Raw genomic sequence first — 22,862 nt, forward strand, 5'->3', positions numbered from 1 at the left:
CTGATCCGTGTCAGTCCTGGGATCTTTCACAGCGTGGGCTTCAGACCTGAAAAGAATGAAAACTATATAAAGAAACTAAATAATACAATATATGATAAGCTGTATAAGCTCTGATAAATATAATAGCAATAAACTATATAAATAAACTACATAAATAAACTAAATAATGACAACTGTTCACCTCTTGGGGCATTTGACATTCTTGGTATCTTTGTCTTAGCAGCAGGAACGGGTTGTGAACCTCATAACTCAAAACACTTCTTTATTTATTTCAATTTTAGTTCATCTTGCTGCATAATTGAAAAAAAAAAAAAATTGCTGTGAAGTCCCACTGGAGCTGGTTTTTGCTTTTGTTTGCTGTGTGGTTCTTAACCAGAACACCTTTCCTTTTTGCAGGTGTGTCACATAGTGCTGGGGCTCAGACCTGCCACCCCAGAGGAGGAAGGACAGATTATCAGGTGTGTGTTTTCCTCAGCACCTCCAGCGTTGCAGAGTCAGCTTTTCTGATTTTCCAAAGCACTGTGAGTGCCCTGTTTCAGCTCACAATTCATGTTCTCTGTGTGCAGAGGCTGGTTAGAAAGAGAGAGCAGGTATGGCCTCCAGCCAGGGCACAACTGGTTTCTCATTGCCATGCCCTGGTGGCACCAGTGGAAAGAATATGTCAAATATGTAAGTATAATTATAATAAACTACACTGAATAAGTGATACCTTATGTTTGTGAATGTGTTGAAGGAAATATATTGTGGAGCAAACAACTGCATTCCTGCCTCTCAGAACAGGAGTACTTCCCTCAAGTCTTCTGATCCATTTGGTGAAAATTTGGATTTGATAAAAAATTTGCTTTGGTTGGGACAAACACACACACTGTGCATTTTCTGGGCAAATCAGGAGGGAATTGCTGTAATTTGATTTAGAGGGAATGTGAAAAGTAGCCCCAGTACCTGGTGGTGATCAAAGGAATCCTACTAAAACCTGACAGTTACTGGTGCTCTTTAATACCCTCCAAAATGTTCAAGTTAAAGCACCACTGAATTTTACAGAAGAAATAGTATTTACTAGAATTAAATGTAATAAAATGTAACTGAGGTGGAGATAAATATTGTCTGCAGGTTAAACAAGTGAAATAAACTTCTCAAAGGAGTTTTATATCATCATAAGTAATCCTATGAGTATTTGATTTGTTTTATAAAAACAAACAACTGAAAGGACTCAGAAAACTGCAGTGGGTGTGTTAACTAACCATGTAATGACAATTACTCTTTGTGCACAATGAATTGGACAAATGATGCCTTAAATGCCTGAAATAGCAGGTAATTTGATCCTTGTCCTGGTGTAAGTGCTCAGATGTGCCAGGGATTTCATCCCTAATCCTTTGCCTGGTGGCACAAGGCCATTAACTCAGAATTGCTGTGAAAATGCTGCAGGTTTGGGGAAGGAATGTGTTTTTTTTGTTCTCGTGCTTGCTGTTCTCATTTAACCATGTGAAATTCAGCAGGGACAGATCTTCAAATATTTATAGTCTGTAATTAGAGCTGTCTGAAATGGTTGGATTTTTGTGTTATCTAGATAGAGAAAATTCTGGCATTTCTCAGTTTTCACACTGTGCAGAAGGATTTATTCCATTCATAGAACAATTTTGGCTGTTCATTTCTTCAGCGTTTTCACTGGTAGGTGTGGCAAGGATTTTGAGTAAAGCTTGTGTGAGGTGCCAGGTGAACTTTGGTGGTTGTTCTCACTGCCATGGCTTTGATAATGGCTTATAATTCACTTTTCTGCCCGTTTTAGGATGCAAAACCTGTTGTGATAGAGCCTTCATCTGTCCTGAGTGGAGGTAAGAATTCCCTCGTAGCTGCTCCAGCCAATCCCTCAGAACAGGGAGAAGACAAAGTGGGAGGTCTTAATTACTACAGTGCAACAGAAGAAAAGTTTTCAGATAATATTTCTACTGCCTCAGAAGCCTCAGAGTCCAGCAGCAGCAGTAAGCACCTTATTTCCTTGGAGCTTTAATGTACAACAGCTCTTGAAAAAAAACTCCACCCTGCATGGAACCCCTCCAGCTAAAAACATAACTCACTTTGGATTTTAGGACTTGGAGGATCATTAGGATCTTTTAGTCTTTTTTAAACAGCAGTTCAGCTGCTGTGAGTAGTTTCCAGAATTATTTTCAAGGTGTTTTTTTTGTCTTATCATTTGTTTTCTCTCTGCATTGTCCTCACTGTAAGTTGTTTAAGCTCGTGCCTGGTTGGTTCTGTGCTCTGCCATGCAATGAGATGACCTCACATACCAAAAAGAGATAAAAACCAGCAAAAACCATTAGGAAAAAGACAGTTGTGGTTTTACAGGGCGTGTGATTTATATTTGAATGAGTTTGTGCAGATCCTGAAGCCATCTCTGGGAAAGAGGAGATTTTAGTGATGGGTTTCAATGAGGTCTTGTGGGAATTGGAGATAATTTTTTTTTGTCTTGTGAGACAGCTGAATGTTGCATCTGGTATTTTAAAATCATAAATTCAATTTAAGTTAGATCAGTTGCTCTGATAAATTTGGGGGATGGGGTTTGGGGAAGATAAAGGAAGGGCAGGAAGAGAAGACAAGTTTTAGCTTAAATGTTCTTTTTTTTTTTTTTAATTAAAATTTAGATGTAGTGTTCTGCATGACCCAAAGCAAGTTCTGTCAGAATAAAAACATTTACCTTTTCAAGGAAAAGTAAATAAGGCATTATTGCATATATATTTAGTTTTATATATAAGATGTTCAGGAGTTTGATATTCAAACATCCAGACAACAAGCAAATGCTCCACACATTTGCTCACACAAACCTCCTGTCTCAAGCCTGTAAGTGATATTTGGAGCTCATCTATCCACTCCTTTACCTTTTGTAATAATAGATAGATATTAGATAATAATAGATAATACATCTATCCCTCTGTGGTTGGCAAGAGTTGCATGTTTAACTGCAGTGTAAAGAACAGCCAACTTGAACAACCTTTTTTTTTTTTAAAACAAACAAACAAAAAAAAACCCAAAAAAAAGAATGTAACTCATTCCTTTATATCCTGGGGAATCCCGAACTGAAATTCTCCTTTTCCCTGTGTTCTGCTGCAGACACCCTTTACCCTGGGAGCCCAGGCTCTGAGGTGTGCTTTGCCAGGCAGCACAACACTTCAGACAACAACAACCAGTGTTTCCTTGGAAGCAACGGGAACGCTCTGCTCCAGCTTAACCCTCAGAAACCAGGAGCCATTGATAACCAGCCCCTGGTCACACAGGAACCAGTGAAGGTGAGTGTGAAAAGAGGAAAACTCTGTTTTAGTTACTGATATCACAGCTTTTTGTGTGTTGAGCTTTGTCAGCTGGTGTCTTAATTCCAAATTAACCCTGCTTTGTCACAGAACAAAATTTGGCTTTCTCACTCTTATTTTAAGAGGGGAAAAAAACTGTGTTCTACTTCTAAGGCTACTCTGTGTTTTGTGAGAAAAGAAACATTCAAGATGTCCTTACACTGGGAAAGGTGTTTATGGAAACACAGCTTGCAGCATTAAAAGTGAAATACTTTGATAGTGAAGCACTTTGTTATTTTCCATCTGAGGATGAGTTTATTGCTGTTCATAACAACAGAAAATCATTAACTAAATAGTAAAACTCACAGGTTTTGCAATGTTGATGCAGGTAAAAGGTGAAACACAGCCCAGCACCATCAGTGATGTGCAGGGATTGCATTCCTCCATCCAAAGTTGTTGGAGGAGGTAACACGAGAGAGAAACACATTATGAATTTTATTCTGGGCAAGCTTTTAGAGAAATAGTAAATAAGGAAACTTGCATGTTAGTAGTTACATTTAAATACCATCTTTCAGCATGAAAAGCAGTTGCTAATTGCTACTTAGAAGGTTTTTTTAATAATTAAAGAGTGTTCTGTGTTCATGAACTAAAATCATTGTGGCTGTAAACTGATTTTTCCATTTGAGATGTGACAAAACCCCTCTTTTTTCTTTTTTTCAAGGCTGCCTCACTAACAATGGAGGGGGGGAGGTTAAAGAGATCTCCACAGCTGGTGGAAGGAAAGGACTATGTGATGGTACCAGAACCAGTCTGGAGAGCACTTTACCACTGGTATGGAGCAAATCTGTCCTTGCCCAGACCGGTAAGTTGGGATTTTAGACACTTCACTTGCCATAACCACTGAGATAACACAAACCACCTCATTTATCCAACCCCCTGCCAGGGGCACCTGTTCCAGTCACCTCCCACCCCTCCTAAATGGAGAGTCTGGAAGAGCAAGGTGGGAAAAATCAGTCTCCAAAATGGACTTGGATAGAAAATTGTGGATATTTAGCGGGAGGTTTGCAGCACAATCCCCAGGAGATGCTGCAGCAGGGCAGGGGGTGCTGCTCAACTGGTGGTGATTGCTAAAGCAGCCAGAAGTAAACCTGAGATCAGTTTGAAAGGCTTGGCATCAAAACACTCATCTTGAGGAGCTGAGAGAAATTTTCAGCTGGTCTGCAAATCCTGTGAAATGAAAACTGGGACACCTGCAGCTCTGCAAACCCTCCTCTTCTCCCTGACAATTCCATGGAGTGGGGGAAGGCAACAATTGCTCCTTCAGATTCGGTGTCATAGAAACACAATGAGCAAAAACTTGGTGAAGAGCTAAAAAGCAGATGGCAGGAGGGGAGCCTGGGGAAGGGGACAGGCAGAGCCTGTGCTCTGGCACAAGGGATGCTCAGAGCACTTCAGAACTGCAGTTTGTTCACCTACAAGTGGTGTAAACTTAGATTTTTTTTTTTTGGAGTACCTTCATTCCAGAGACTGGTTGGTTTGTTCTGTGTCAGGCAGAGTCTTGTAGGAGCTACACTTAAAAAGCCACTAAAGGGATTTTTTGATGGTGGCAGCCGAGATGAGATGGTTGGTGTCACAAACATCCAGTGTCACAGATGGGAGGGAATCAGCTGGGTGATTGTTGACAATCCTCTCTCTTGGCTCCAGCACTGACAATTATTTTACAGTGAAAAATCACTGGCTTGTGTTACCTCCTCCCACACGTTCTCCATGGAAACAAACACCTTTCATGATCCAGAAAAGGCCACATCACTTTATACACAAACTAACGTGCTTTCTTCTCAGCAAATGTCATCACTGTTGTTTCTGTTGTAGCAGGAGTTTAGTACTGTGGCACTTCAGTGGGTTACATTGCTTCTCACAGATGAAGTGGGTTTTTTTTCTGCTTCACAGGGTCACAAAACCAGTGAACATTCCTTCCATTTGTGGATGTCTGTGTTTGGGTACATCTAGGTAGCAAAACCTTGGTAGAAATGGTGACTGAAAAGCTGCAAAAAACATGTCTTGGGGTGGTTTCAGCTCTTTCTGTCAACATATCAGAATGTAACAAAAGCAGGTTTTAGTCTGTTCTTACAACACGAAGGTTTTAATTCAATCCCGTAGTTCAAAAAGTGCAAAACAAATGTCTTATGCAGCACATGTCAGTTTGTTCAACAGCTGTGAAACTTTCTTATTGAAGTACACACTGAGTGGAATTAATGAGCTTCATTGTAGATTCACAGATATTTCAGGAATTATAAAAATGTTCTTTCCGTGGTGTGGTGCAGACAGCTATGCTCCACTAACTAAGGGCTTTGCTCTTGACAACCTGCAGCTAATAAGCTCCAAAAAAGTGCTTAGCAATCAGTAAACTGTCATTCCTGGGGATATTTGCCCACATAAGGAGTTCAGAAGATTTCTCACCTCCCAGTAGAACAGTTTATTTTTTCCTAACCGCTGTTCCCTGTTCCCACTGGGATTCCCAACCCGCTTGGAACACGGGGTGTCTCTGTGCTGGTTTAAAGGTAAACCAGCAGGGGAAATGAACCCAACTCAAAAGAGACATTATAAGTCAGAATAACAATTTAATAAAATAATACAATAAGTACAATTATACAGAGAAACAATTGGTTTTAACCCCCAGAACCCAAATGTATAACCCAGCACCCTGTGGGGCATGAACAGAGTGGTGTTCTTTGGGCCCCCTGAGTCCAAAGTGAAAGGAGAGGGGGAAAAACTGTTGGTGAGAGTGCTGATGCAGTCTGGTTGAGAATGGTGGTTGCAGTCTGGTCGAGAGTGGTGGTTGCAGTCTGGTCGAGGGTGGTGGTCTCAGTCTGGTTGAGGGTGGTGGTCTGCAGTCTTCCTCTGGATCCCACGAGTGGTTAAAGTCCCAAGACCCCAAGATTATATATCCTCCAGTTCAGGCAGGAATGCTCAGTCCCTCCCTCAGGGGTTCCACAATGGGTGTGAGGACAGGGAGCATCCTCCTATCTCACAGACCTCTTAACACCCAGTTTATAGCCTGAGGAGTCAGGCTCTATGGGCAGAGGGTGTAAATGGTTCATTGATACCAGTTTCTGGGAAATGGCATGGAAGACTCTAGAATACACAGTTTTGGGTTACACCCATGCAGTGATGAACTGGTCCCAGCTGTTCTAACCAGGACACTCTCCCATGTGTTTTGGACGTGTTTAGGTGATCAAGAACAGCAAGACCAACGTGGCAGAGCTGGAGCTGTTCCCGCGGTACCTGCTGTTCCTGCGGCAGCAGCCGGCCACGCGCACCCAGCAGTCCAACATCTGGGTCAATATGGGTATGATGAGCCTCAGAATGTTCCCTCAGCACTTACCCAGAGGTAACTTAAGAATGCAGCAAGAATGTGCAGTTTCTGAGCCAGCCCCGGGCTGTAGGAGCTTCCTGGCACTGTGCTTGTGCTCCAGCTAATCACCTCTCCGGCACGGTGACGAGCCAAAGGCTTCCTCCTGCCCTCTCCTGAAGGAACAGGCACGGGCAGCGTTGGCAGGGAAGTTGATTTGCATGGTTTACTGTAAGTTGAGAGGGAGAAATGAGCACTGCAGGAACTGAGCTGATAAAGGGCAGAGCTGGTCATTCCTGTTGGGATTTTTTTGTAGCCGTGGAATAGGTGCCTCTGCACCGGGCTGGGTGTGTGCATCTCACAGTACAGTGGCACAATAAATTCAATTAATGTTCAGTCAGCTGATTCTGAGCTGCTTGGGCAGCTGGGCTTTGATGCCCAAAATTATTTAATGCTCTTTAGAAAGCAGTTGAATTAATGGAACATTAAGGTTATTATTTGTCGCGGTTCAGAAAGACAATTCAATGGGAAGTGTAAACATGCAGCTAAAATCTGTTTGTCATAACTGTGGTGGTGATGCTCACCACAAGACTGTACAAGAACCATGTTTAGATTGTGATTTAGATTTCAGCTGGGAAGTGCTGCAGGATTTGTCCCCAGTTCCCAGTTTTCCTGCAGGGCTGCAAACCTGCCTGGCACGAGGGGTTTGAAGGAATCCCTGATGTTCCCATTCCCAGAATCCCATTTGCATCCACAGGGACAGAAGTCCAGAAATGGGCTCACCTGGCTACTTGAAAATTCAGTCCTTTAGCCTTGCTAGTGTTTAAAAACCTCCTGCAGCTGCTCCATTTCTCCCTGCTTTTATGGAATCTAAACCTCAGGTGTAGCCAGCAGCTGCCTGTGTGACCGAGTTCCACCACAGAAACTGCCTGCTCCCAAATTCACCTTTCCCACCTGACCTAATCCCATGGAAACTGCTTCCTTTGGACGTCCTCAAATGCCCAAATTCAAATAAAGAATCTCTGCCAAATTTGATCTCGATTTGGAATCATTTTGCACTGCACTAATTCAATCATCCAATCAGTTATTAATCTTGTTGAGTTCTCAAATATGCTTTCTTGCTGTAATCTTACAACTAATCCTCTGATCCCTAATCTCAGAAAATGCTGATTTGTTTTCTTTAGAAAAAAAATGAGTACTTTGCTTGGTATACTGAAGCAAGACTGATGCTTTGCTGACTTATGATTACAGTATAGTTTCCTCTCTTGTCCAATTGCATGGAATAATATAATGTTGCATCTTTTCACATGGTGCTGTTCATTTTATTTTAATCTTTTTACAGCAAGGGTAGAATGATGTCACTCCTCAGGTCACTTAAGCACTGCAGTTGCCAGTTTGGGCTTGGCTGGACAGTAAAAGCTTTTCATGAGTGTGTTACAGACCTGTCTCCGTGGGGAAGCTCCAAAGTTTAAACTAAAACAGCTCAAAAAAATTAAATCTCAAGTCGGTCTCACCTCTTGTGCAGATGTTTTATTTAAAGATGAGTTCACATTATAAAGAACAACAGTCTTGACTGGTGATGGAATTAATTTGTGTTGCAAACATGAGATTGTTGAGAGATTTTGGTGAAAACGCTGGGTGCCATCACAGAATGTGTTTTGAGGAATTTAGTCATTAGGAATACTTTTGATGTGAACTCCAGGCTGATTCCATCTGCACAGATCAGCCTTTATCTCCACAGAGGAGCTGGAGCAAAGTTATACTGCTCCCAAGAACAGTCAGACTGACTTTTGTGACCTTATTTTTACAGTGTTCTCTCAGAAACAAAATCCTCAGGAAAATTTGAAGCCCTTTGCTTTGAAATTTTACCTTTGCCTCTGATACTGTGTCTTTAAGAGACAAAAAGAACAGTAAAACTTCTTTGAAATGATTTGTTTCCTGTGAGACTCTCAGGGGACCCATTTTCTAATAGGTTTTGGTACGAAGGCAGATAATTTATCTCCTTCGTGATAGCAAGTTTTTTGTCCCAAAGGACCAAGAACAACTGATTTTCCAGTTTATTTTATCCATAAATACAAGCAGTAGAATTGTCTAGTGTTTTTGGCAGAGGCCTGATGGTAAATGCAGCGTGTGAGTTGTTACTGCTCTGATTGCTCTTGGCCTGGGGGTCATGACAGGGGATAGATTATCTTCTCCCTTTCTCTCCTGATTGTGAATCCAGGGAATGTCCCTTCTCCAAATGCTCCTCTAAAAAGGGTCTTGGCTTACACTGGCTGCTTCAGTCGGATGCAAACCATCAAAGAGATCCATGAATATCTGTCCCAGAGGCTGCGGATCAAGGAGGAGGACATGAGGCTCTGGCTGTACAACAGTGAGGTAATGGGGGCCCTTCTCCTTCCTCTCCTCCTTTTCAGCTATTAAATATCATATTCCTTTCTAGAAACCATTAAATACACCTGCACAGGAAAATTATAGTGGCCATAAGTTTAACTACTCAGGTTGGAAAACTCTCCTTGTTTTCCAGAGGTTTTTTGTGCACTCCACTGTTTAATTTCATTGCTTTGAGAGTGTTTTACATCTAGAAGTAATAACTACATGAAAGGGTTTTTTTTGTCTCCTGCAGAACTATCTCACCTTGCTGGATGATGAAGATCACAGACTGGAATATCTTAAAATCCAGGATGAGCAGCATTTAGTAATAGAAGGTATAAAAAGGGCCTACCATTAGTTCATGCACTAGAAATAGAGATTTACAGAGGGAGGTGGTGGTAAAGCCAGCTTAGGCAAGTTTACATTGTTTTCTCACAATTTGTCTTGAAACAGATGTAATTTGTCCTTGTTTTGAAATGCATTTGAATCTGTTGTTGGCTCATAACAACAAAAAATATTAGTGATCACTCATGGAGTGAACAGATCCCTTCAGATCTGGGGGGATCCTTGTTAATTATTAGAATAAGCACTGAAAAATCTGCTGTCCAACAGGAAAACAAACTCAAGGCTGCTTTCTAGATATGTTCTGGTGTGGCTGGAGTGATGCCAGTGTTAGAATGACTCCCAGTAGTGATTGGAAACATGGAGATGAAAACTAGCAAAAATAATAACTAAAAATAAGCAGATTTCCAGTCTCAAATTTTAGAGAATTTTAATTAAACCTCTTCAGCTGTGTAAGATCTGTGGATTAAGTAAAATTTTTTTTTAAACCCCTCTTTGTATCTGTTTCTAGTTCGGAACAAGGACATGAGCTGGCCAGAGGAGATGTCTTTTATAGCAAACAGCAGTAAAATAGACAGACATAAAGGTGAGTGTTTCAGCAGAGTGACTGAATCATGATGGGAAGAAAAGTCCAAGAATGTTTTATGTTGAAATAATTGTTTTTAATCTAAGTGCTCTTAGATTACAGAGGTTTTGTATGTCTGTGCAGCTTTGCTTGGTCTTTATATTAACTGAAATGCTGGAAATGTGGTGGGTTGAGGGTGTAGGCAGATAAATCTGTAGCTGTTTAGATACAGAAGTAGCAAAGGATACATAGGAAATTTTGCATTTTGTGTTTATTATCTTGGACCTTTTTAAGGTAAGGAATTAATTTTAACAAATGAATGCAGAACTTTCAGTACCATAATTAGAGAATGGTTTGTCTGGATTGTGCTGATGTCTGTGGTGGGTCAGGTCCAACCAGACACCTCAATTTCTGTTAAGCAGAGTCGAGAGCAGGTATTTTGAACATCTCTTGCATCTGTGCTGCTGTAATTGGGAGCAGGTTAAATTAAACTGGTTGCTGTGAAAAGGTCACATCTTTACTGATAACAGCATTCTGAATTTTCACATCTGCACAGTTGATCTAATGATGGTTTTTTTTCCTCAGTTCCTACTGAAAAGGGTGCTACAGGGCTGAGCAATCTGGGGAACACGTGTTTCATGAACTCCAGCATCCAGTGTGTCAGCAACACACAGCCTCTCACTCGCTACTTCATCTCAGGAAGGCATCTCTATGAACTTAACAGGTAATTATCTGGGGGAGACCATTGGCATTTGAGATCCTGGAACATTTATTCATCCTGTTCTGAAAGCTGAAACTCAGTTTAAAGAAATCTTTTCAATTCAATGTTATCAGCTCTGCAGCAAATACTGATTAGATAACGTGAAAATATAACCTCTTGTTTCTGGGAGCAAGAGACCTTTCTACTTCCTTGTTTATCTGCAGGCTTGAACTGGGTTTCAGTTTTGATATGGTATTAATTACTTTGTAATTTCCAGGACAAATCCCATAGGAATGAAAGGACACATGGCCAAGTGCTACGGGGATCTGGTTCAGGAGCTGTGGAGTGGGACTCAGAAGAACATTGCACCCCTAAAGCTGAGGGTGAGTCTGTGCTGGGAGTTAGGGGAGAAAACAAGAATTCCTTCCAATAAATATTTCAGTGGACTTTTTCCTCATGTTACCTGTATTGTAATGGTTTGGAGACTCAAATAGTGTCTCCCCTAGAGAAAGGGAAGGAAACCTGGATGTGTTGGAAGTTGACTCTGAAGCCAGTGACATCCTGGGCAGTCAGACATCCCCTTTGCCACTCCAGACTCATCGTGGAATTGCCTTTTTTGCCTGTAAAGGGTGCAGGGAAGGTGTTCAGGAAGGGGCAGTGCCAGGGGCAAATGCCCTGGAAGAGGCCAGTGTTCATCAGTCCTGGTCCTCAGGAATTCTGGGGAATATGTGGATTGCTGGTTGTGAGGTCAAAGGAATGACCTGGTATGACTCAGAGGTTGTGGGATAAAATAATGCCTTTCATAGCCCTTTCTAGGGACAAAAGATGATGCATTTGCCTGTAAATGAGCTTTTGTTCTGCAAGCAAAGGGGTTCCCTTTAGCTCTTGGCAATGGAATTTGTACCCGTTGACAACACGTGTCTTGTCTCCAATATTGTGATTTATTGTTACAACTTCTGCTACGTGATGTTAAATTACTTTGTCATCTATTTCCAGTGGACAATAGCAAAATATGCTCCAAGATTTAATGGCTTCCAACAGCAAGACTCCCAGGAGCTTCTGGCTTTCCTCCTGGATGGGCTCCACGAGGATTTGAACAGAGTTCATGATAAGCCATATGTTGAACTGAAGGACAGTGATGGGCGACCAGACTGGGAAGTAGCAGCAGAGGTAGAGCTTCAAATTGTTTGTGTGCTGGGTTTTTTTGTCCTTATGACACTAAAATATTTCGAGGTACCTGATGATCCTCTCAGAAACACTTTAAATTATGTCATACCTCAGTACTTCTGTTAGTTGTGAGAACTTTACTTATGTTGAAACTCAATATTTCCTATTTATTAGAAGTTACTACACAACTTCTGTGGAAATAATTTGACTCCCATAGGCCTGTGTAACTTTGAAGATCAAAGGAATAGCCTTCAGTTTCTAACTTTTATTATTTTTTTCGTGCTTTGTTTTAGGCCTGGGAAAACCATCTGAGGAGAAACAGATCCATTGTTGTGGATTTATTTCATGGGCAGCTGAAGTCACAAGTGAAATGTAAAACTTGTGGCCATATAAGTGTTAGGTTTGACCCCTTTAATTTTTTATCCTTGCCTTTGCCAATGGACAGCTACATGCACCTAGAAATTACAGGTGAGTGGGGGTGTTTAACTCCTTCTAAGCTGTCATTGCTAAAATCAAAGTTGTACATGTAGAACAACTATAAAACATCACATTTTCTTGTGTTAGTACTTGTTATAGTCACTTTAATATAACAAGAGTTCAAGAATTTTCATTGCAGTACAGTTAAACTAAGATAAAACCTTTAAAAACAGAACATAGATGGCCCATTTTCAGCCTTGATTGAAGGACATAGAAATATGTAAAATGGAGATTTTGGGAAGTTTGCTTCTGTCCACTGTCTTGTGGAGGTTGTCCTAAATCTACCTGAAGCAAAAACAAGGGCTGGGGGGAAATACAATATGGGTCGTGACCTGTGCAATGAAGGACCCCTGTATCTCTGGAAAAGAGGCAAAAGAAAAGATCATAAAAAAGTGAACCAAATTTTGAAACCATTTTCTACTGCCTGTGCAAAAAGACATCATCTGATATTTGCCTGAAGACCTTGGAAGTTGACTGGGAAAATAAAATAAATCATATCTTCAGGCAGGGAAAAAATAAATTCCAATTAGCAGGGAGCTGTAATGTATTATTCTCATTAAAACTTCCCTGGTTTGCTGACCAGTGTGTTTCTTTTCCTCTTTGAAGTAATTAAATTAGATGGTACCACTCCTGTTCGATATGGCCTGAGATTGAACATGGATGAAAAGTACACAGGATTGAAAAAACAGTTAAGTGAACTCTGTGGGCTCAAACCAGAACAGATCCTACTTGCAGAGGTGCACAGCTCCAACATAAAGGTGAGAAGAAAAAAGATGAATCACTGTCTCTTTTTGACATTGTTTTGTGTACAAGAACTCTGAAATAATTGAACTGAAAGTATGATTAAAGAGTCAGCTTGGCTGTATCTCTGCATGAACTCTTGTTTCATTCTTAAACAGTAATTTGGCTTGCTGTAAATAAATTAAAATGGATTGCTAATGATAGTTTTAGGAGAAAAGCATAGAATCATCTCGAGGTAATAAATCTCAAGTTAGAAGTGAGGAATTCAAACACTGTCGAGGTGGTGGGGGCATAAGTAATGACTGGCTTAGTTCTGTGTGGTGTGTATCTACACCTGTAGATGTATTTTGCTGTCACTGCTTGAAATGAAACTTGAAATGTTCTCAGTGTGTTTAGAGAACCATCAATACCTCTCAGGTTTTGCTGCAGAGGGGTGGGTTCCTTTATTCTCCTAGAAAGGGGTAAGAAATCAGATGAGAGGGAGAGAGAGGAGCTGCTAGATACACTGTTTTCTAAAGAACAGAGCATGTTTGGATCAGATAAAAGGTTGAAATGCCTGCCTGACTTTCCCTTCTTCATTGAAGAACTTCCCTCAGGACAACCAGAAGGTGAGGTTGTCGGTGAGCGGGTTCTTGTGTGCGTTTGAGATCCCCATCCCAGGATCCCCCACGTCAGCATCAAGCCCTGTGCAGACAGGTGAGAGAAAACATGGATTTTCCTGTTTATTTAAACTGCACACTGCCCTGGTATTGAGAAATTCAGGAGAAAGCTTTGCTCCTTGTATAATAAGTTAAAAGGACAAGAGCTGCGAGCGGGTGATCCGCCGTGATCCCACACGGAATGAGAGGATAAAGATCCTGGGATCAGGTCTGGTTGCTGTGGGTAACTGAGAATTGAATTGTCTCCCTGCAGACACCTCCACTGGGCCCTCAGCTAACGGAACCCCCACCATCCTGATGAATGGGGACCTTCCCAAGCCCCTCATTCCCAACGGGATGCCAAACACTGTCGTGCCATGTGGGACCGAGCGGAACCCGCCCGGCTGGGCCCTCAACGGCCACGTGCCCTCGCTGTGTGACAGCCCCTGCACAGGGTACATCATTGCAGTGCACAGGAAAATGGTCAGTGGGCTAGGGACTGGTTGGGGGACACACTGGGAAAGAAACTGTCAAAAAAACCAAGATTTTTTTAATGTCCGTGTGGTAATTAATCTTTATTTCCTAAGAGGAGAGGGAGCGTGAATGCATTTCCCTCCTATGCATCGTGTGAAATATAAAATATTGTACACGACTGAAGTACAGATTTATGTTTGATGTGGTCTAGTGCCTGAATAACATGGCCATAATATCATAAAATACAAGCATTTTTCAAGTCATTGTTCATAATTTACAGTATTTAGTAATGGAAATAGAGTGTTTTTAGTAGAATTAATGGTTAATTTTAATTGCCAGAGCCTGAAATAAGTCACGAGGTCAGCACCCAGGTAATTATGGGGCCATGAGTTAATGCACCTTTCCATGTGAGTCCTTTTATTTCCTGCACACAGATGAGGACAGAGCTGTACTTCCTTTCATCCCAGAAGAATCGTCCCAGTCTCTTTGGAATGCCCCTCATTGTTCCCTGCACGGTGCACACCCGGAAGAGGGACCTGTACGATGCCGTGTGGATCCAGGTGTCCAGGCTGGCCAGTCCCCTCCCTCCTCAGGAGGCCAGTAACCATGCCCAGGACTGGTGAGTGCAGCCTCTGCCTTGAGGGACCCAACACAGTGCCTTAAACTTGGTCACAAGATTTAAAATGAAATTAATCCCTGTCAGGTTTGATTTCTCATAATAATGGCAATGATAAAAATACCTCGTAATCCTTTTTGTAACAGTTAAATGTTGCTGCACTTGAAGGTTGGTTTACACAAATGGCTTGATTGATAATTATTCGTATCTGGCAAATTTAGGCCATGTAAAGGCAGGTTTTAATAGCTTAATCTAATCAAAATCATAGTTTTAAGTTTGTTTGTTTTTTTTTTAAGTAGACATAAGCCTGGTGAAGGGGGTATGGCAGTGAGTGAGTGCTGCTGTTTGATGTTGTGTTCTCTTCTGTTTCAGTGATGACAGCATGGGGTATCAGTATCCCTTCACCCTCAGGGTAGTTCAGAAGGATGGAAATTCTTGTGCTTGGTGTCCATGGTACAGGTAAATTGTCCTTTGTTTCGATTTACAGCAGGGAATCACTCCAGCAGAAAGGTAATTTATGGTAATGGCTCTGTGATGCATTTCAGACTTCAGAGGTAATATCAAACAATAAGAATCTAGAATCCAATTTCACCAGATCTCTCCCAGGGCAGACTTGCTCTGTAGTGCAGCTTCTGTGGCTTGGGGAGCTGAAAGCTGGCACAGAAACTTTAAATTAGGAGGCAGACATGAGATTATCAAAAACCTCTCAGAATATTCCGTGTGCATGTGCAGGCATGTGTTCCACATACTTGGGGTGGTTTTGGGGGGTTCATACAAACCCCAACTTTAGATGTAAATCAGCTACCCTTGTGAGTTCCTGTGCCATTGGAAGGGTAAGAACTCAGATGGGCAATAAGAAATTCACCCTGGAAGGATGCTTGGAAATTTTCCTAAACAAAAATTCCAGGCCCCTCCTGGAAAGGTATTTGGATATATACTCATAGCAGTGAGTTTTTGGGGTGATAGATCATGGAATGGAAGGGACCTTTAAAGCTCATCCCGTTCCAACCTCCTGCCAAGGGCAGGGACACCTTCCACTGAGGAACCTTCCCCTGGATCATCTGCAGGCAGAGGGTTGGATTCACCCAAATGCTTCAGTTCCTCATCCCTGTTCAAGTTTTGTGGGAACACAGCAAATGACTCTGAGTGTTGTTGTCTAAAAACACCTCTGACCCTGAGACCAGGCCTGGAACCCGGATGGTGCACGTGCTAAAAAAACAAGGAGCAGAACTGAGCAAGTAAAAGCCACTGGGCAGTTACTTATCCAGCCTGACTTTTTGGTGCAGGTTCTGCCGGGGCTGTAAAATCGAGTGCACAGAGGACAGAGCCTGTGTGGGCAGCGCTTACATCGCTGTGGACTGGGACCCCACCGCCCTCCACCTGCGCTACCAAACCTCCCAGGAGCGGGTGAGACTCCAACACAAACCCTCAGCCCTTCAGCTCTGCTCTGAAGCACGACCCATTTCATCTCCTTTTTTAATTTATTTGATGCTTCTCTAGTCCATTTTCTGTTAATGTAGAGTCAGTGATCACAGAGCTGTATATTCTGGGTAAATTGATGTCAATGTTAGACCTCTTAAGTGGTTGAATAGTGTGGAAGGGAAGCTTTTAAGTGACCACAACTGCCTGTTGTGAGTTGCTTTTGATCTAGTCTCCATAATCTGTTACAAAATACGTTAATTTGATGAATTTTCTGTAACTATAAACAGTTATGCATGTGAGTAAACCCATTTCCCCATTGAGTCAACAAAACCTATGTAAAGGTAAAAACCTGTGCTTGAGTTAATCTAGAAAAACTGGTCAAACTTGTGAGTTGGACCCATAAAGTTGTGCTTTATGGATAATTTGTAAGCAGAGCCCAAGAACAGGGACAGTGAATTATTTTTATACCTGCCTCTTCAGAACTGAAATGAAATTTTCTGCTAAAACTGGGCACGTCGAGTTTTTACCTTCGATTCCAAACAAGCCCCTGAAGTTATTTGTGTGGTGCTGGGGGCAGAGCCTCCCTCTGAGCAGTGTGTGTACCTTGGCAAGTCAGATGCAGTTTTCTCTGCCCTCAGATCGTGGAAGAACACGAGAGTGTTGAGCAAAGCCGCCGGGCTCAGGCAGAGCCCATCAACCTGGACAGCTGCCTGCGAGCCTTCACCAGCGAGGAGGAGCTGGGGGAGGATGAGATGTACTACTGCTCCAAGTGCAAGACCCATTGCTTGGCCACCAAAAAACTGGATCTCTGGAGGCTTCCCCCTATTTTGGTATGATCTTTTGTGTGGTTTTCCTCCACAGCAGCAAACCCCAAGTACGTTGTTCCCAAATCTGAGTCGCTCGCTGTGAGGAAGGTGATTTGCTTTGCTCACGGCCTCAGGAGGGGACTGGCTGAGTTTGCTGTGTGCAGTTCTGTCAGGCAGGCAAATAAAGCAAACCTCAGAGTTCCTTCTGAATGTTTGTAGCTGCTCCATGGCAGGAAATGGTGGTGGTTTGTGATCAGGGTGAGCTGTTGTGACACCGAATTCACGCTCAGATGGGCTTTCTGGTAACATGATCTTTACTCGGGCAACACCTGCATTTCTTATTTTTCAAATTTGGTTGGTTATTCAAAACAGACAGTGCTGATCACTGAGTTGAAGCAACCCTTTCCATCAATTCCCCATGAAAACATTAGTTTCATATTTTACCACCTTGATCCCAGAATCCAAGTTGTCACACACAGCTTTGTCACCGTGTTTATTAGCAAGCAATAAAACGTGTATGTTTTGTGAAAAACTCCCTTTAAACAGTGAAGTTGCTCACTGGGATGTAGTTGTCCTCCTTTAATTTTCTCCAACTTCTCTCCTTAGATCATTCACCTGAAAAGGTTTCAGTTCGTAAACGGCCGCTGGATAAAATCTCAGAAAATTGTCAAATTTCCCCGAGAAAATTTTGACCCAAGTGCCTTTTTGGTACAAAGGGATCCAAGTCATTTCCAAAGGAAGGCCCTGACGCTCCAGGTGGACACAGAGCCACGGAACCTCCCAGGGGAGCCCAGGAAAACAGAGCTGCAGAGCTCTGGCACACCAGGGGAAGGAGAGACACTCAACAGGAGCCCATCCTCCCTCAACACTACTGTCCTCAACAGTGTCAAAGGTAGGCAGTGACATGGGGACATTCCAAAATCTGAGCCTTTGGGTGTTTTGGCCAAAGCTCCTCACTCACTTTGAAACATTTCTTAGTTTCTTAGTGAAGCTTTACCATAAAAAACCAAAGAAAAATAAAAAAGTTGCTCAGTGCCAACAGATACTGGCACTCGTGTAAGTGGGCTGGAATAAGAGTGAGGAATGTGCATAAAAGAGGTAAATTTCAGTTTCCAGGTGTGCACAAAGATTTTTAATTCCATATATGACTCATTAGTTCTAATGAAAGAGTGGGGTTTTTTTTTTTAATGTTTGGTTATTAAAAAAATCACTTTTTCAGAAGAAACCCAGACTGTGCGTTTACTCATCTTAGTAATCCATGTGCTTTCTGTTTTAGCATCTCCATCTCTGGGGAGGAAAGGTGGAACCAGCTGTCCCTCGAGTAAAAACAGCAGCCCCAACAGCAGCCCCAGGACTTTAGGGAGGGGCAAAGGGCGGCTGCGGCTGCCCCAGCTGGGGAAAAACAAACTGTCCAGCAGCAAAGAGAACTTGGACGCCAACAAGGAGAACGGTACCGAGCAGGAGCAGGGGGATGCCCTCACCAAGGGGCACGTGCTGGGGGGCAGCCAGAGCGAACTGTGCGGTGCCCAGGAGGGCGAGGGGCCTCTGGCCAACGGGTACCTGTGCGAGCAGAGCTCCTTCAGCAACGGGCTGAGCGCACAGGGGGACGCCCACAGCGAGGACGACGGCGCCGACGACCAAAGAGAGGACGTGTGTGCGAACCCCATCTACAACCTTTATGCAATCTCGGTACGTGCGCCCTGCGGGGCCGGGGCTGCGCCTCGGGGGGACGGGGTTGGCACCAAATGCCTTGTTGTGGTCACTGCAGTTGGGAAGGAGGACGAACTGGCACTGAGTCCAGCTGAGGTGTCTCTCTGCCACCTGTTTGTTCTGCTCGAGTGTGTAAGGTTAGATCGTCGTGAGCCGTTGTTGGGCGCGGATAATGAATTTGTGAGTCCTTTCCTTGATCCAGAATTGATTCTCTTCTTCGTTTTCTTCAGTGCCATTCAGGAATTATGGGAGGGGGTCATTACGTCACTTATGCCAAAAACCCGAACAACAAGTGGTACTGCTACAATGACAGCAGCTGTAAGGTAAATCACTGCTTCTTCTAGCAAATAGCGAATGATTTTTCTAGCAAATAATAATCTGGTTACTTATTACCAAAGAAACTTACCTTATAGAGTCATGGAATTGTGGAATGGGAAGGGAGCCTAAAGCTCACCTTGATCCAACCCCCTGCCATGGGCAGGGACACCTTCCACTAGACCAGACTGAGGACTGTTGTTTGAAATCACGAGCATCTCAAAAGCTGCATCAGGGAAATATTAAAATTATTAACTGAAATGGTACATGAGATTTTTTCCAAGGTGACATCTGCTCATCAGCTGCTCCCACACTTAAAGATGCTTATTTTGTGCAGAGTTGGGGAAAATTACTAAAAATAGGAAGCCAAGAATATATTTTCATGATGGGAGCAGTTTGTATTCAATTAGTGAATAATTCAGTTCCGATGTTTTTAAGTATTTGCATTTATCACTATAAAATATGTCAGACTTCTCCGGTAATTAATAGAGCCTGATAACAAATAAGACAGCAAAAACGTGATCTATTTTTTTTTATTTGTTACAAGCAGACAGTTAAAAAGAGTTTCCAGGGCAGTCTTGTGTATTTTAAGTTCAGTGACAGTAACACGATCATCCCGTTGCGTCTCCCCGCCCGTGTGTTTTCCGTGTCCCAGGAGCTGCACCCGGATGAGATCGACACGGACTCTGCCTACATTCTGTTCTACGAGCAGCAGGGGGTGGACTATGCCCAGTTCCTGCCCAAGATCGACGGCAAGAAGATGGCAGACACGAGCAGCATGGACGAGGACTTCGAGTCCGACTACAAGAAGTACTGCGTGCTGCAGTGAGGGAGGAGGAGCTGCCCGCCGTGGGAGCAGGGGAGGGGGACACCCTGCAGGGCAGGGGACGCTGAGGGTGTCCCTGGGACGCGTCACCCACGCGGGGTTGTCGCAGCCCGTGGGCTGAAAGCACAAAAAGCACCCCCTGGTCACCCAGTTAATATCCAGTAGTATCGTTTTGTTCTGTTTTCTCACTACGCGCTCTGAACGTTTCTGATGTTGGACATCAGGCTGAGACTGCCACTGGCCTTTAAATCTAATGGTTTGAGAAAAGCCACCCAGGACCAAATAAGAGCTAAATTAAATAGTCCAAATAAGAGCTAAACGAAGTAGTGTAGAGTTTACCAACTGTTCTAACAACCCCCCGAGGCTCTCGTTAGGTTTAAGGTAATGGGGAAAACCAATTTGTAGTGTTGTCTTTGGACAACATGATATTGCTACCTCCTTTTTCCTGCAGTTTTATTGCATTTTATTGGCAAAACAGGGAAAGCAAGAGAAGGAAAAGTGCACAAACCGAAAGAATTATCGTCAAGAGTAGGAGAAGTTTCCAGTTTTGCCACCACTGATGTGTGTCCGTTGCTTTCTTTCTGTATGTTGGGAGCACAAACCAAATCATCCTTTGAGAAGAGATTCGTTTCTGCACTCGAATGGTTTGTTCTCTTGTGTTTCCTCCACGTGTTGGCCGTGCACAATCCAACGGGTTTCAGGAATGGCTTTTCTGCCTGGAGAGTGCTGGCTCAAAGCTCTGAGCTGCCTCAGGCTGCAGAGAGTAGTTGTGGTTCCACTCGTGGTGTCCTTAAAGCCGTGCACATTGCACGGAGCGTTCCCGGCGCGCGGAAGGAGAGACGCTTGAGCTTACGTTTCATGACTGGTGTTGCTTTTTAAATTTGCACTTTTGAAAATGCGTAGAATTGAATTGAAAAACCAGAGTTTGGTTTTTGTTGTTCGTTGTCGTCGTCTGTAAGGGCTCTGGAGTGAATGGCTGTGAATTATCCACTGTGTATTTCCAAGGGAGGCGAAGCCGTGGCTGTCAGGGAGCTCTCGTAGCACTCATGGATGGAGATATTTTTATTTTTTTTTGGTTTCATCATTTAATGGAGTTTCTTGGTTTCAAAATTTGGTTGCCTTTTCAAATTTTCTTCTTGTTTTTTTGGGTTTTTTTTTTGGTAAGAACAGTTTATGCAAATACTTGCAATTAAACCAGAATTGCTTTCCCTGCCCTTGCAACAGTGCTCTGTAACTCCAGGGGGCTGTTGCAGGAGGGAAGGTGTGACTGAATCTTAGCAGAGACTGGAAAAAAAGATGGTTGTTTTTTGAGCAGGCATTTCCTTGAACATTTTCAGTGTTAAGTCGTTTGCATATCTGAATGAAGATAAAAATCTCACTCTTTTGGCCTTTTTTTTTTTCCTTCAGCTGAGTTCAAGCAGCTCATTAATTTTGTCCTGTGTCATCTTCCCAGTTCTCTGGATTCTGTATCTTCACTGACAGAGCTGTGACTTACTGTGGTTCTCTGAAATGAACATTTGGATTCTTCCTGAGGGGTTTTACAAGGATGCCAAACCTTCAGTGGGTTTGTCACTCCCAGGAAGGTCTGAGCTTTATCCATGTAAGGAATGGAATCAGCTGGTCTGGCTGTTCCCTCCTTTGGAGGTTGTGCCTCTGCAGCAGATCTGTTCCAAAAATGAGTATTGTCTTACCTGTCAGGTGTTGCTCCTTATCCTCTCTGGTCTTTTATCTTTCAAGTGGTCTAAACATTGAGCCTGAAGAAAAGCAAACATGACGTGGGAATTTCTAGGGTAGAAGCTTTTTCAATACCCACTTGTCTGCTCCTCCCTCAGCAAACTCCATGAAAAGTGAAAGATTTTCAACTGATTTACTTTAAAATGTTTTATTTAAGCAGGTAGCACAATCTACTAATGTTATTTGATCTTCTGTGTTTGTTACATTGGTTGTAATTAATTTTTTAAATTAAATTAATTCATAAATTAGTAGTAAATTTATTAAGTTAACTATTAACTACATTCACTTTGTAAATTATTGTATAAAAACTTATTGACAATGCACTGACTTTAGAAAGATGTTAATGTACATAAATACCTTGTAAATAAAATAGTGTTGATGTACTGGAATATGAGCTGTATTAAAACAAAGGTATTGGTAATTGTATATGGAGTGAACCTGTTTATCTGTAACTATATTATTCAAACAAATTAAATACTGTGGATGCAGATGAAGTGTCACTTCTTGTCAGATAATTTTTAATAATTGTTTTCCTGCTTTGAAGTGTCTGTGCTGTTTTCATTCAGCTTAAATGTGTTTGTCAATCCAAAAAACAGGAACGTGGGAATGAGCATCCAGCAATTCTCTGTTGCTTACCAGAGGTGAGCTGGGTCCTTTCTCAGTGGAGTCCCTTGTTCAGTGTTGCTGTGGACAGTAAGTGTGGTTATTATTTGGAAACAGTCCTTTTCCAAGGTGGAAGGAGCCCTCAGGTCCGTGAGGTTTGGCTCTCCTGTCTCTGGAAGGAGGAGCTGCAGCTCCTCCATGGACAGTCCCGGGGCCTGACGTGTTCCTGCTGCTGCTTCTCCTGGTTTCTTGCTTGTGGATGGTGCTGAGACATTTCCTCTGAGCAGACACTGCCTGGGAGAGCTTTAACTGCAATGACAGTTGTGCTTTTTTCCAAAAAGGAAGAGAATCTGGTGGATTCTGGAAACTGGACCCAAGTCCAGGGTGAGCTGTGCCAGGAGACACAAGTAGTGGAGATTCTTTGCTTTTGAGTGTTTCCAAAGACACTGTTGAGCTGGACATGAACAGTTGTTCGTATTTTATGGCCCTTCAAGGTGCTAAATGGATATTTATCCCAGGATTAGCAGACATCAGGATCATCACCAGGATGATCCAGAGGAGCTGGTGTCCCAGGAAGTGAGGCCCTCTCTTGCTGTGTTTGGAGTGCTGGTGCAGCACTAAGTGATGACCCTCGAGCTGGGCTTAGTTGTCTTTACTGTCTGTGGTCATTCCTCACCAGTGTGACCAGCCCACAGTGTCACTGGAGTCACTAGGGCATTTTCA

At 42.8% G+C, this 22,862-nt stretch overlaps 1 protein-coding gene across 5 annotated transcripts in view; it reads left to right on the top strand.

Annotated features, from left to right (window-relative positions):
• The window catches only part of USP32 (ubiquitin specific peptidase 32), a 67,536-nt gene extending 45,500 nt beyond the window's left edge, over window positions 1-22,036 (top strand). For 2 of the 5 annotated variants that reach the window (XM_032707193.1, XM_032707194.1), the window contains exons 11-34: window positions 397-458; window positions 567-669; window positions 1,787-1,979; window positions 3,106-3,281; window positions 4,003-4,143; window positions 6,513-6,672; window positions 8,855-9,009; window positions 9,257-9,338; window positions 9,857-9,931; window positions 10,496-10,634; window positions 10,888-10,993; window positions 11,607-11,780; window positions 12,071-12,245; window positions 12,861-13,012; window positions 13,580-13,691; window positions 13,908-14,116; window positions 14,542-14,726; window positions 15,096-15,182; window positions 16,010-16,130; window positions 16,784-16,975; window positions 17,558-17,843; window positions 18,228-18,640; window positions 18,892-18,984; window positions 19,632-22,036. In XM_032707193.1, the coding sequence (XP_032563084.1) occupies window positions 397-458; window positions 567-669; window positions 1,787-1,979; window positions 3,106-3,281; window positions 4,003-4,143; window positions 6,513-6,672; window positions 8,855-9,009; window positions 9,257-9,338; window positions 9,857-9,931; window positions 10,496-10,634; window positions 10,888-10,993; window positions 11,607-11,780; window positions 12,071-12,245; window positions 12,861-13,012; window positions 13,580-13,691; window positions 13,908-14,116; window positions 14,542-14,726; window positions 15,096-15,182; window positions 16,010-16,130; window positions 16,784-16,975; window positions 17,558-17,843; window positions 18,228-18,640; window positions 18,892-18,984; window positions 19,632-19,805 (3,765 nt within the window). In that variant the 3' untranslated portion in view covers window positions 19,806-22,036. The remainder of the gene's footprint in view (window positions 1-396; window positions 459-566; window positions 670-1,786; window positions 1,980-3,105; window positions 3,282-4,002; window positions 4,144-6,512; window positions 6,673-8,854; window positions 9,010-9,256; window positions 9,339-9,856; window positions 9,932-10,495; window positions 10,635-10,887; window positions 10,994-11,606; window positions 11,781-12,070; window positions 12,246-12,860; window positions 13,013-13,579; window positions 13,692-13,907; window positions 14,117-14,541; window positions 14,727-15,095; window positions 15,183-16,009; window positions 16,131-16,783; window positions 16,976-17,557; window positions 17,844-18,227; window positions 18,641-18,891; window positions 18,985-19,631) is intronic. The other 3 variants (XM_032707195.1, XM_032707196.1, XM_032707197.1) reach the window with 3 other exon arrangements.
• Window positions 22,037-22,862: the final 826 nt, after the last annotated feature.

The sequence above is a fragment of the Chiroxiphia lanceolata genome, chromosome 20 (assembly GCF_009829145.1).
Source record: "Chiroxiphia lanceolata isolate bChiLan1 chromosome 20, bChiLan1.pri, whole genome shotgun sequence".
Taxonomy (NCBI): domain Eukaryota; kingdom Metazoa; phylum Chordata; class Aves; order Passeriformes; family Pipridae; genus Chiroxiphia; species Chiroxiphia lanceolata.